We start from the raw sequence: 13,559 nt of genomic DNA, 5'->3' as shown, positions 1-13,559 counted from the left end.
CTCCTCCTCCACCTTCACCTCCTCCACCTTCACCTCCACCTCCTCCACCTCCACCTTCACCTCCTCCTCCACCTTCACCTCCTCCTCCACCTCCACCTCCACCTTCACCTCCACCTTCACCTTCACCTTCACCTCCTCCTCCACCTTCACCTCCTCCACCTCCTCCTCCACCTCCTCCTCCTCCTCCTCCTCCTCCACCTTCACCTCCTCCACCTCCTCCTCCACCTCCTCCTCCTCCTCCTCCTCCTCCACCTTCACCTCCTCCACCTTCACCTCCACCTCCTCCACCTTCACCTTCACCTCCACCTCCAGCTGTATAATCGTGTGATTTTTTTCCTCTGACCGTCTGAGACCTTTATGATACTGTGTCCTGTTGTTTGTGTAGGTGATGAGCCTGTTGCTTCACCACGGGGCCGACGCAAACGCCAGAGACAACTGGAACTACACTCCACTTCACGAGGCCAACACCACTCACTACACTCCAACCCCCCCCCTCCACAAAACCACCACACACCAACACCCACACCCACACACCCACACACACCAACCCAACACCCTCACCACAACCCACTCACCTCACACACCACCACACCCCCCCAACCACACCACACCCTCACACACCCCCACCCCCACAACCTACCCACACACCACTCACACCTCACCACACACCACACACCCTCACCCTCACAAACACCACACACACTCACACCACCACAAACACTACACACACTCAACACCCACACAAACACCTACACACACCCACTCCCACCACAAACACCTACACACCTCACACCCACACAAACACCTACACACACCCACCTCACACAACCCCTACACACCTCACACCCACACAACACCTACACACCTCACCCACACACACCTACACACCACCTCACACAACACCTACACCACTCACACCTCACACAACACCTACACACACTCACACTCACCACAACACCTACACACCCACACCTCACACAACACCTACACCACACTCACACCACACAACACCTACACACACTCACACCTCACACAACACACACTCACACCTCACACAAACACCTACACACACTCACACTCACACAAACACCTACACACACTCACACCTCACACAAACACCTACACACACTCACACCTCACACAAACACCTACACACACTCACACCTCACACAAACACCTACACACACTCATACAACGCACAAACACCTACACACTCACACTCACACAAACACCTACACACACTCACACCTCACACAAACACCTACACACACTCATACAACGCACAAACACCTACACACTCACACTCACACAAACACCTACACACACTCACACTCACACCCCACACAAACACCTACACACACTCACACCTCACACAAACACCTACACACACTCACACCCCACACAAACACCTACACACACTCACACCTCACACAAACACCTACACACACTCACACCTCACACAAACACCTACACACACTCACACCTCACACAAACACCTACACACACTCATACAACGCACAAACACCTACACACTCACACTCACACAAACACCTACACACACTCACACCTCACACAAACACCTACACACACACCTCACACAAACACCTACACACACTCATACAACGCACAAACACCTACACACTCACACTCACACAAACACCTACACACACTCACACCTCACACAAACACCTACACACACTCACACCTCACACAAACACCTACACACACTCACACCTCACACAAACACCTACACACACTCACACCCCACACAAACACCTACACACACTCACACCTCACACAAACACCTACACACACTCACACCCCACACAAACACCTACACACACTCACACCTCACACAAACACCTACACACACTCACACCTCACACAAACACCTACACACACTCACACCTCACACAAACACCTACACACACTCATACAACGCACAAACACCTACACACTCACACTCACACAAACACCTACACACACTCACGGTGGCAGAAAGGTGACATTGATGTGAAAAGTAGGTGAAGTAGGTGTGAAAAATAATTCAAGATGAAATAAAGATAAAATCTAGACTTTAGAAAAAAAAAACCTGAAACAATGTTGTGAACTAACTGAAATAAAATATAAATATAGTAGAAATATCTTTCGTTTTAGTCGTTGTCAATTTGTCCTCATTAAACAAGCTTTAAAAACTGAAGCTGAACGTTTAAAACAATTAAAACTGAACCCTGAACCCGTCCAGAGAGTGACTGACTCTGATCCATGTCTGAACTGAACACAACCTTTATTTGACGTCCAAACAGGATCAGCCTCAGCGCTGTCGAAGCTTGTGTGAAGCAGCTGCAGCCGTCAGTGTCCACTTCCATCGCGCACGCACATCCTGATCAGGCAGAAGGTGAAAGTCTTCACTTCCTGCTGCAGAGAGAACCGACGCTCGAGCGAGTCCGGTTTTTACTCAGGATCGATTTAAACACGAGTCTGGTTTCACCGTCTGTCAAATCAGTCACTGCTGCAGCTGTGAGAGAACTGAGGACACTCGTCTTCGTTGGTATCGTCGTTTCTAAACTGCCTGCTGTTCTTCAGCACTGTGACAAGACTTCAGTGGCACCAAGTAAACAAATGCCCGAATTCTGGATGTTGAGTTTTTTATGCACAGAGTGTGTGTGTGTGTGTGTGTGTGTGTGTGTGTGTGCGTGCGTGATATGAACAGACAACACCCATATTGTGATCTGTTCTTCTTAAAGCCACAACTCAGTCGAACAGTATTTTCCGATTTCTGGAGTTTCAAAAACTCTCCGCTGTAAAAACCTTTGACTCGAATACGTCAACAACATGAAACAGGAAAGTCTGATTTCCCCTTCTTCAGGTCAGCTTCAAATGCAAGTCGTCCTTATTCACAGTGTGATTAACATATTTCATTTTGTGTCATTTGTGGGCAGATAAACTTCCAGATGTTTGTACAGGAGGCTGTCCACACCTGCTGCGGTGTTATACTCGTCTATTTCTACTGCAACACGCACATTATTCTGCAAAAACACACCTGAAAACGACCTGCAGACAGTCACATGGACATCGTCGCAGCGTTTCACTACAGTTTTAATGTCTATATGTGTAGAATATGTCACAGACGTGAAGATAATACACACAGCAGGACTGTATCTCTGTTTCTTTCTCGCTCTTTCAGGAGGGTAAATGAAAATCACGTACTAAATATGATGACCTGATCGGGCAGGCAGGAGCCACGCAGCCCGTGTGGACAAAGCGTGAGGAGTGTAGATGAATATATAAACCATGTCCACGTCCAACACAAATCTGAATACATTTGTGCTGAGGCTCCTCCCTGCTCCGATGTTTACCTGTGAGACCAGGTGAGACACGTCATGACGTTTCTGAGCCTGGTCCTTGACTCAGTGTCCTCGTGGATCTTTGACAGATGAGTTCAGAGGTCACAGCCTGCTGCAGGCAGCCAGGGAGGCCGACCTGGTGCGAGTCAAGAAGCGCCTGAGCCTGGAGACCGTCAGCTTCAGACACCCTCACACTCAGGAGACGGCACTGGTGAGACGTTTCACTCGCTGCATGATGAAGAAACCGCTAAATACCTGTGTGAAGTTGAGCTTCAGTGCACCTGAGAGCTGTCGGCTCCTCCAGCTGCTGCTGCTTCAACAGATACAGTCACTTTACTTTGAGACTCACAGACAGACAGTGAGGTTGAGTTTTGCACAAAATTAACAACATGTTCACATGAAGGTTGTATTTGTGTGTTTCCATGACTCAGCATTGTGCGTCTGCCTCTCCGTACCTGAAGAGGAAACAAGTGTGTGAACTCCTGCTGACGAGGGGAGCCGACGTCAACGACGAGACTAAAGAGTGAGTGCTGAGAGGTGTTCTTCACCTTCGCCTCAGTTCACAGATCGACGAAGAACGTGGAGCCCAAACATCCAGGAAGAAGAAGAAGAAGAAGAGGACTGTCACCGTGTTTCACGTACTGTTGGATACCAATTTTATAAAACACACAAAGCAGTTTTATAACATAAAGAATATAAACTATTTACCACGAGGAGGTTCATCTTTAGTTTTCTGTAAACAGACATATTGTGATGTCATCATGTTTCTGAGCCTGTTGTGATGTCACTGTGCCCCTCAGCCTGCTGACCCCTCTCCACCTGGCGTCAGAGAAAGCCCACAACGACGTCATCGAGCTGTTGGTCAAGCATGAAGCCCAGGTCAGCAGCCGGAGCACCATGAGAGCGAGTTAAAAGCTTCAACGTGTGGCTGATTTTGATTAATTAAAAACATTTGATCCAAGAAAGAACTGACGAACATCGTGGCGACTGTGAAACTCCTCCCCCTCCGTCCCTGCAGGTGAATGCGGTGGATCACCTGGGCCAGACGGCGCTGCATCGAGCCGCTCACTGCGGCCACCTGCCGACCTGCAGGCTGCTGCTGAGCGCCGGCTGCGACCCGCTGCTCACCTCACTGCAGGGCCTCTCACCTTCACAGCTGGGCAACGACAGCGCGCAGGAGATACAAGGTGAGCTGAGGAGGACTGAGACGCCTCTCACACCACTTATGTTCTGTTTGGTTTTATATCTGTGTTTGTCTGAGCAGAGGGAGTTCTGATCGGGAACTCTGAAGTGGATCGGCAGCTGCTTGTGTCTCTGTGATAATATTGTGTCTCCTTTTGTGACTTTTGTCTCTTTGTAGTCATGTATTGTAGTCGTCATTCGTAAAGAAATGTCGTGTGGTAAAGTAATCCATCGATGCTCGTGCTGTGTAAGCGACGTGTCGGCCTGTCTCTGTCTCAGAGGTCTGGTTCCTCTTCATAACGCCTGTTCGTACGGTCACTACGAGGTGGCCGAGCTGTGGAAGTTCACACCGCTGCATGAAGCTGCTGCCAAGGGCAAATACGACATCTGTAGACTCCTGCTGCAGGTACACACACACACACACACACACACACACACACACACACACACACACACACAGTTAACAGGTAAACCTGGACATGTGAGGGTTTCGTTGTGTCAGCGTGTCACGTTGTCTCCAGCACAGAGCCGATGCGACCCGGAAGAACCGGGACGGTAACACCCCTCTGGATCTGGTGAAGGACGCTGACACGGACATCCAGGACCTGCTGCGGGGCGACGCCGCCCTGCTGGACGCCGCCAAGAGAGGCTGCCTGGCCCGAGTGAAGAAACTGTGCACACACGACAACGTCAACTGTAGAGACACCCAGGGGAGACGCTCCACCCCGCTGCACCTGGCTGGTACTGAAACACACCTGAAGCTTCTGTCCCACATTAACCCTTTGATGCACCAGCTGTGCAGACGCCTGTATACTGCGCGACACGGGTTTCATTTCCTGTGTTACATCAGACATGGCTCAGTGTTTCTGCGTTTTGTCTTTTGAAACCAAATTATTTCGTCATTTAATATTCCAATTGTTATTAGATATTGTTTTTGATCACAACAAGTCAATATATATTTCACCTTTCCTGCTTTATGAACAGAAACAGTTTCTGTATTATCGAGTGAACACACATCTTAGAAATGAACAACAATAAAACAAAGACGTACGGTGCTAATAACTTTGTTCAAATATTTGTTGCAGCAGTGATTTGAACAGAACAAGAATACATTTAATATCTGAAAGATGTTTGTCCTTAACCACATAAAAGTGTGTGTTGTTTTGTTACAGACAGTAATGGAAATGATAACCTTCAGGTTCAGTATTGTACATAACTGTGTGTGTGTGTGTGTGTGTGTGTGTGTGTGTGTGTGTGTGTCACAGCGGGCTACAATAACCCGGAGGTGGCTGAGTACCTGCTGCAGCACGGAGCGGAGGTCAACTCTCAAGACAAAGGAGGACTGATTCCTCTGCACAACGCTGCCTCCTACGGGGTGAGGAGGGGATCACACACACACACACACACACACACACACACACACACACACACACACACACACACATACACACACACACTCTCACACACACACACACTCAAAGTGTCCTCTGATTGATGAGCTGCTGATTGAAGAGACAGAAAGTGGACACAAACACACACCACTGATGATGTGTGTGTGTGTGTGTGTGTGTGTGTGTGTGTGTGGGTGGCTCAGATCAGTTGATTAAAACGCTGCCTCTCTTGTCTGTTCCTCCCTCGCTCTCTCCTCCACCTCCACGCCTCTTTATCTCTTTATCTCTTTTTTTGTGGTGTCAGCATTAAAACATCCAGCATTGTGACCTGAAGGTTCAAAATGTAAGAAGTTCAGTTGAAAACATTTTAAGAAATTAACTCAAATTATCCCCAGACTGTGAACAAATAACAGTCCTGACGTCTGTGTGTTGTGCTGCGGAGATCTCTACTGAAGTTAGCATGCTAACCAGCTAGCCCTGTCCCCTCCCGGTCCAAAGCTCCCATGCTAGACACCAACACTCCCCCGGTGCTCCTTGCTCGCTAGCTGCACGGCTAACTGAGCTAATTGGCTAAGGTTAGCAGCAGTTAGCGTTTGCCTTCTTTCTTGTTTGGAGTCTGAGTGTGACCGGACCCGTTCCTTGTCTTGTTTTCCAGCACGTAGACGCAGCCGCTCTGCTCATCAAGTACGACGCCTGCGTGAACGCCACCGACAAGTGGGCGTTCACTCCGCTGCACGAGGCCGCTCAGAAGCGCCGGACGCAGCTGTGTGCTCTCCTATTGGCTCACGGTGCAGACCCCACCCTCCGGAACCAGGAGGGGCAGTCGCCGCTGGGCCTGGTCACGGTCCGTCTCATGCTGATTTAAAGGGACAGTCCACCACAAAACTTACAGTCCTGTCTCTGGGTGGATTCTGCTAACTTTTCTTTCCTCCGTTCTTCTTCTTTTCTGTTTTTCTTCCTTCTTCTCCTCTTCTCCTTTCTCTTCACCTCCTTTTCTTCCATGTTCGTCACCTGTGCTTCCTCTCTGCTCTCCTCTTCCTCATTTCCTCCTTCCTTCTGCTTCTTTCTCCCTCCACCTCCTCCCTCTTTGCTTCTCCACGTTTTCCTCCACCTTCATCTGGCTTCTGTCATTCTCATCCTCTTCTTCCCTCTCTTTTCTACCCATCCTTATCTCCTCCCCCGTTTACTCCTCCTCCTCCTCCTCCTCCTCCTCCTCCTGCAGGCCGATGACGTTCGGGCTTTGCTAACAGCAGCCCTGCCTCCCTCTTCTCTCCCCGGCTGTTATAAACCTCAGGTCATCAGTGTGGTGACCTCAGCTGCTCCACCTGTCGCTGTGGTCCCACTACTCCTCTCCTCATCTTCCTCCTCCTCTTCCTCCTCCTCCTCAGGTCTTGACACCACGACAGCAGCTACGACAGACAGCGATGCTACTGCTGCATCTAATGCTTCAAACTCGCCACCGCCATCGTCTTCGTCGTCCTCTGAGTTTCCTGAGCTGCTGTCGGTGGACGAGGTCTCGTCAGGTGCTGAGAAGAAAGACGAAGGTGAGAAAGCTGGAAATGATTAGAACACGATGAGTCCTCCAACCAGAACCGCTTTACAGTTTGTTCTTTCCCAAAAGATCCAGATGACTGTTCCCTAAATTATTCATATGTGGGATTCTGACCTGACCCGATTGACTGTACTTTAACTCGTACAGGTCTCGGGTCGGGTCTCAGATCCGAGGGTTTGGTTGGATCCATGAAGACCTTGACTGTGTGCCGTTGTTTTATTTGAATCATGCACACTCACAAACCTGTGAGCCATCCTGACGTGGTTACACACCAACAAATGAGGCAATGTGCCAGCAAGGGCGTGAAGAAGAAGAAGAAGAAGAAGGAGGAGAAGAAGAAGAAGAAGAAGAAGAAGAAGAGGAAGAAGAAGGAGAAGAAGAAGAAGAAGACCGATGGCTAATATTTTTTTAATCTGTTGTTGTAAATGTTTTATAAGGAAGGACATTCATCCAGCACAGCTGTCCAACATCAAGGACTCTTACAGTAAACATAACTTCTGTGTGTGTGTGTGTGTGTGTGTGTGTGTGTGTGTGTGGTTTCAGGAGTGGAGCTCAGTATCCGTCAGTTCCTGAAGAACCTGGGTCTGGAGCATCTTCTGGAGATGTTCGACAGAGAGCAGGTGAGCTCATCAAGTCGTTTGTGTTGTGTCTCTTGTTATAATGGGTGAAGCAACAGAATTAATAAAGTTACAGTTCACCCAAAAATCATTATGTCCTCACCCCCATGCTGATGGGAAGTCCAGACTCCAGAAGCTCAGAGATCCCAAACACACAAGCTCGAGGGTGTAAACATCTTTTTCAAATCAGGTTTCTTATTTGGGTGAACTGTTCCTTTACGGCTTCCTGTTTCAGTTCGTACCATCGCTGAAGAATATCTGATCAAAAAAAAGTCTCATGATCCTCCTGTGATGACAACAGCTCAGAAAACAAAGAGACACATTGAAAGAAAACCAATTAACTCTTTATTTAATACAATAAAATATTTCTGAAAAACCAAGAAGCAGATACAGAATGATGCAGTTCTGCAGAGGAGCATGATGCTGCAGAGGTTGACCACTTGGGGGCAGCAGAGTAAACTGTAGACACAACATTTAACACAGCCTGTGTGTGTGTGTGTGTGTGTGTGTGTGTGTGTGTGTGTGTGTGTGTGTGTGTGTGTGTGTGTGTGTGTGTGTGTACAGATCACTCTGGATGTGCTGGTGGAGATGGGTCAACGCGAGCTGAAGGAGATCGGCATCAACGCCTACGGACACAGACACAAGATCATCAAAGGAGTGGAGAGGCTCATCAGTGGGCCGCAGAGTGAGCACGCACACACACACACACACACACACACACGCACGCACACACACACACTCACACACTCACACTCACCGTCTCACTCACACACACACACACACACACACACACACACACAAGAAAAGATTTGTAAAGTGAATATGTTCTTGATCTCTCTCTCTCTCTCTGTGTGTGTGTGTGTGTGTGTGTGTGTGTGTGTGTGTGTGTGTGTGTGTGTGTGCATGTGCATGTGCGTGTGTCAGGTCTGAACCCCAATTTGACGTTGAATACAACCATCAGCGGGACCATTTTGATCGACCTCGCAGCCGACGACAAGGAGTTCCAGTCAGTGGAGGAGGAGGTACAGGTCATCTTGACTGGTTCTACAGCTGTTTATAACAATAATAATTATAATTATAACAACGATGATAAAAATAATGTCAATAGTGAAAAGCTGTGAAAATATCTCACATTTTTAACTTGTTCTTTTTTTCCATTTTGAAGTTCGTTTGCATTAAAAAAGGAAGAGCGAGCAATGATTTCCACTTCTCACCTGCTGTCAGAGTTCATCACTCTGATCTAAAGAAAACATCTGACTGTTTGGTTTTAACTTCACTTCTTTTAGTTAAATGAAATGAAATTACAGAGGCAGGATCAGGACTACAGTGCTGATGAAGATGATGAAGACAATGATTTAACCGCTTTATGATTTGGAGAGGGTGTTTTTATAGATATTAAAGGCTTTAACAGAATAAGTGTCAGAGTCGGAGTGGTCTTCAGATTTAACCAATGAAAACGTTGTTTGTGTTGATCAGATGCAGAGTACGATCAGAGAGCACCGAGGCGGCGGCCGTGCCGGAGGGGTCTTCAACAGATACACACTTGTCAAGGAAGCGTTATTATGGATCGCACTGCTTTAACTTGCAGGACCTTCATTGCCTCTGCTGGGTTGCCTGAGATGTTTGTGTTGGTTGGGCAGGTTTGAGTCGAGCATTGCGGACGTATCATGCGCAGCTCTGGTTGTGTTTCTGTGCCAGGCAGAGCAGATGTGCCAGGTTGCCGCCTTCATTCTCTGGAAGTCCTGAGCGTTGGACCATATTTCATGGCAATCGATCCAATAGTTGTTGAGATATTTACCAAAGTGCTCCACCCGCCGGCCGACGCTGCTGTACTTCGAGTCTTGCTGCTAGTTTGCTAATAAAAATAACCCAGCTAACAGGAAGAAAACCAGTTAGTTATGAATCCACTGCTGTGTCCCTGCTGTCCGGTCCTGACCTTCAGTCTGTGTTTCAGATCCAGAAGGTCTGCAACAAGAAGCTGTGGGAGAGGTCTGCCCACCGCAGGAAGGAAGTGTCAGAGGAAAACCACCACCACTCCAATGAACGCATGCTCTTCCATGGTCTGAACATTACTGTAGTGTTATAGAGGAAGCAGCAGCAGTGAGTGTAGTAATAATAGTGAGTGTATGTGATTGTCCAGTTAACAGTTGAATATTAACAGTAAATGAAGCAGCAGCAGTAGCAGAGGTTGTAGAAGTAACAGTAGTAACCGAGTGTTTGTATTCATCACACTGTAACGGTTCCCTCTCAGGCTCTCCGTTTGTCAACGCCATCATCCATAAAGGTTTTGACGAGCGTCACGCCTACATCGGCGGGATGTTCGGCGCCGGGATCTACTTCGCCAAGAACTCGTCCAAGAGTAACCAGTACGTTTACGGGATCGGAGGAGGGACGGGCTGCCCGCGGCACAAAGACCGCTCCTGCTACACCTGTCACAGGTGCTCGTTAATCAGTTAAATATGACGGCTTATAAATGTCCGACCGTGGCTTTATTTCCACATCAGCGTCTCTACAAACCAGGAAACACACATGTATATTTATATAATTCACTTTACTTAAGTACATTTAATATCAGATACTTTAAGACTTTTTACTTTAAGTACTATTCATATGTGTGACCTTCACTTCTATCAAAGTAATACTTTAACACCATTTCTTTACTTTAACTCAACAACAGGCAAACTAAGGACAAAACTTTGGTTGTTGTTTGGCAATAACACATTTAATGTAAACTCATCTTGTGACAAACTGCTGTTCTTATGTAAAAGTGAGAAATCTGAGGAAATCTTCAGACAGTAAACAGTGAATGAATTACTACGTATATCTCTCTACAGTGAGTGAATTTGTTTTCTTCATGCCGCCATTTTACTTCCTGAGCTTTGCTTTTTGTTCCTCGCAGGCACCTGTTGTTCTGCACGGTGACTCTGGGGAGGTCCTTCCTGCAGTTCAGTGCCATGAAGACGGCTCACTCTCCGCCGGGTCACCACTCGGTTACCGGCAGACCGAGCGTGAACGGCCTCGCTCTGGCGGAGTACGTCATCTACAGAGGAGAGCAGGTCAGCAATTTTATACATTTTTTATTTATAGTTTATGTTTATCAATAGGATTTTCTTTATTTAATTGTTATCAAGCCTCTGCGCCGGCAGCAGCCAAAGCAAGTCCACCCCATTCTTCTGAGATATCTTAGTGACGCCTGAGGGGATTTCTTCAAATTTGGTACAAATCTCCACTTGGACTCAGAAATGAACTGACTAGATTTTGGTGGTCAAAGGTCACTGTCTTGTCTCGGGGTCCCGTTCTTCAATATCTCAGAAACGCCTTGAGAGAATTTCATCAAATTTGGCAGAAAGGATTCGGACTCGAGGAGGAGCTGATTAGATGTTGGTGGTCAAAGGTCACTGTGAGGTCTAAAAGCACATTTCTGGCCATTATTCCACACCAGAGCTCAGGAAGAGCGACCTGACTGGTCCTCCTCTCTCTGCTCTACGATACGTTTGACTTCTGAGCTTGAATTGTCTGTCACGCGGCTGAAGGATCAATCGATTGATTCCAGAAGCTCTGAATGCAATTTTCTCTTTAAAACCGGACAAACAATAATTGTGAACATCGTGACACTAAGAAAGAAAAAGTTCCTTTATTAACTTTTACTGCTAAAAGTAGTTTTAGCTGTATTGACATGAATATTTAAGCTCTATTATCAGTGTTTCCAAGAGGTTAAGAACTTCTTTATATTGCGCTGTACATCATTTTCATAGCATCTTCGATGGAAAGAGCTAAGAACCTACTCACATGAGTTGATCATATGAACATACATGCTTATTTTCCACAGCTCTCAGTGTAATATATCCTCACCCTCACTACCTTTGTTAACAGAAATGTATCCTCGTTTAGTCAAACGATGGGAAAAATCAACCACTAATGTTTTATTCATCTCAAAGACCAAAAGACGTGGGATTATTTTAAACTCCCCTTGTTCCCTGGTTAATAAAACCTCCATGTTTACCTGCTGTCTTTAGTTATAAATGTAAAGCTTTCTTATTCTCCTGTCTTTCATGGGTGTCTGCGAGCCAGCACATCATTGCGTGTCAGCGTCATTGCAACTCAGCACTTTCTCCACAGATGTTAACATGCAAACAGTCCTTTTAGAGAATGTAATCCCTCCCTCACCTGCAAGCGTTTCATCTGAAAGCTCTGCAGGACCCATGAGGAGGTGTTTCTGTTTAAAGAGCAACATATTTTGTGATTGATGAACAAATTCTGAAATATTTCTGTGTTTTAATATGAACCACACGAATACCATAAACGTATGGAAACATTAGGTCTAATTTATGTTGATTGGCAGTGTGAGGCGTCGACCTTTGGCTCTCCGTCGCTGTGAGGTCAGCTTCAGGTTTCCTTTGAAGGGCAGAGTGGTTCTCCTACATAAAAGAGCAGGACGGCAGAGAGTCGCTGTATAAGTGGAGAGCGCAGCTTGTGCTCAGACGATTGGACGCGTAATGTCTTCTGCCAAAACCAATAGCCGCTCCGAAGTGGCACTTCACAATCCAGCATGAATAGATGTCCACTCGAGCAATCAGCGGTGCTATTAGTGTCTGAAATTACATGTGGTGGTCGGCTTCAGATGATAGCAGCAGGAGGGAGAAGATGAAGAGGAGCTGAGAGCACAGAACATTTTCTGTCTCTGGATCTTATGTATTTTTTCTGCAAGTTTAAAGATGTAATATGTGACGTATGACTAGAGTTGTAATGTTACATTATCCCAAATGTTTCCAACAATGTTCAAACCGCAGAAATCCTGAAGGTAGAGGTGCGTTTCATTTGGTCGCCTGTCACGCATGCATTTACTTTTCAAAATAAAAGTCAGAAGATGCCGTTACAGCTGTTTGATTGCGAAAAATATCACCTTTGACAGCAAATATTGTTATTCGATAATATCTAATATTGACCCAAGCCTAGATGTCAGTAATCCCCTTTTGTAGCCTTCACCTTGTTTTTCTAATGCATTGTTGATATTTTTTTATTAATAAAAGGAAGAAGAAATGTCTTGTTGTTACTGAGTGTCAGTGAACGCCTCTCTGCCGCCCACAGGCCTATCCAGAGTCCCTGATCACCTACCAGATCGTGAAGCCTGACGAGTCTGCAGATGGATGAGGAGAAAATGTGAAGAAATGCAGAAGAAGAGCGCTCATCTTCTCCCGTCAGTCGAGCCTCTGCATTACTAACTGCATGCACGAAGAAAAACTTTATTTATACAATGTATAAAACATGTCGGTTTCTATCGGACGCCTGTTTTTGTTTTTGCTGTTTTTTCTATCGTTTGTTTTATGCACTTTATTTATATTTTATGACCGTGATGTGATGTGACTGTTGATTAAATCCTTGTCCCTAATTTACAAACTCCAGGGAGGCAGAATTGTCTTGATCCAAACAGCAACGTGTCGTTTTTAAACCAAAGTGACATTAAAATGAA

The 13,559-nt window shown here is 46.6% G+C and overlaps 1 protein-coding gene across 1 annotated transcript in view; it reads left to right on the top strand.

The window, feature by feature from the left end:
• Positions 1–13,256, top strand: part of LOC141015240 (poly [ADP-ribose] polymerase tankyrase-2-like) — a 24,754-nt gene extending 11,498 nt beyond the window's left edge. The window contains exons 3-21 of the mRNA XM_073489194.1: positions 386–460; positions 3,415–3,558; positions 3,779–3,870; positions 4,148–4,226; positions 4,366–4,534; positions 4,609–4,655; positions 4,708–4,935; positions 5,051–5,270; positions 5,795–5,904; positions 6,576–6,764; positions 7,143–7,443; positions 8,019–8,092; positions 8,654–8,774; positions 9,014–9,111; positions 9,566–9,634; positions 10,032–10,149; positions 10,341–10,527; positions 10,989–11,145; positions 13,178–13,256. Of these exons, the coding sequence (XP_073345295.1) occupies positions 386–460; positions 3,415–3,558; positions 3,779–3,870; positions 4,148–4,226; positions 4,366–4,534; positions 4,609–4,655; positions 4,708–4,935; positions 5,051–5,270; positions 5,795–5,904; positions 6,576–6,764; positions 7,143–7,443; positions 8,019–8,092; positions 8,654–8,774; positions 9,014–9,111; positions 9,566–9,634; positions 10,032–10,149; positions 10,341–10,527; positions 10,989–11,145; positions 13,178–13,240 (2,541 nt within the window). The 3' untranslated portion in view covers positions 13,241–13,256. The remainder of the gene's footprint in view (positions 1–385; positions 461–3,414; positions 3,559–3,778; positions 3,871–4,147; positions 4,227–4,365; positions 4,535–4,608; positions 4,656–4,707; positions 4,936–5,050; positions 5,271–5,794; positions 5,905–6,575; positions 6,765–7,142; positions 7,444–8,018; positions 8,093–8,653; positions 8,775–9,013; positions 9,112–9,565; positions 9,635–10,031; positions 10,150–10,340; positions 10,528–10,988; positions 11,146–13,177) is intronic.
• The last annotated feature ends 303 nt before the right edge of the window (positions 13,257–13,559 follow it).

Source organism: Pagrus major, chromosome 20 (assembly GCF_040436345.1).
Source record: "Pagrus major chromosome 20, Pma_NU_1.0".
In the NCBI taxonomy this organism is placed as follows: Eukaryota; Metazoa; Chordata; class Actinopteri; order Spariformes; family Sparidae; genus Pagrus; species Pagrus major.
Note: the sequence above shows the minus strand (reverse complement) of the source record. Positions and strands in the feature narration are given on the sequence as shown.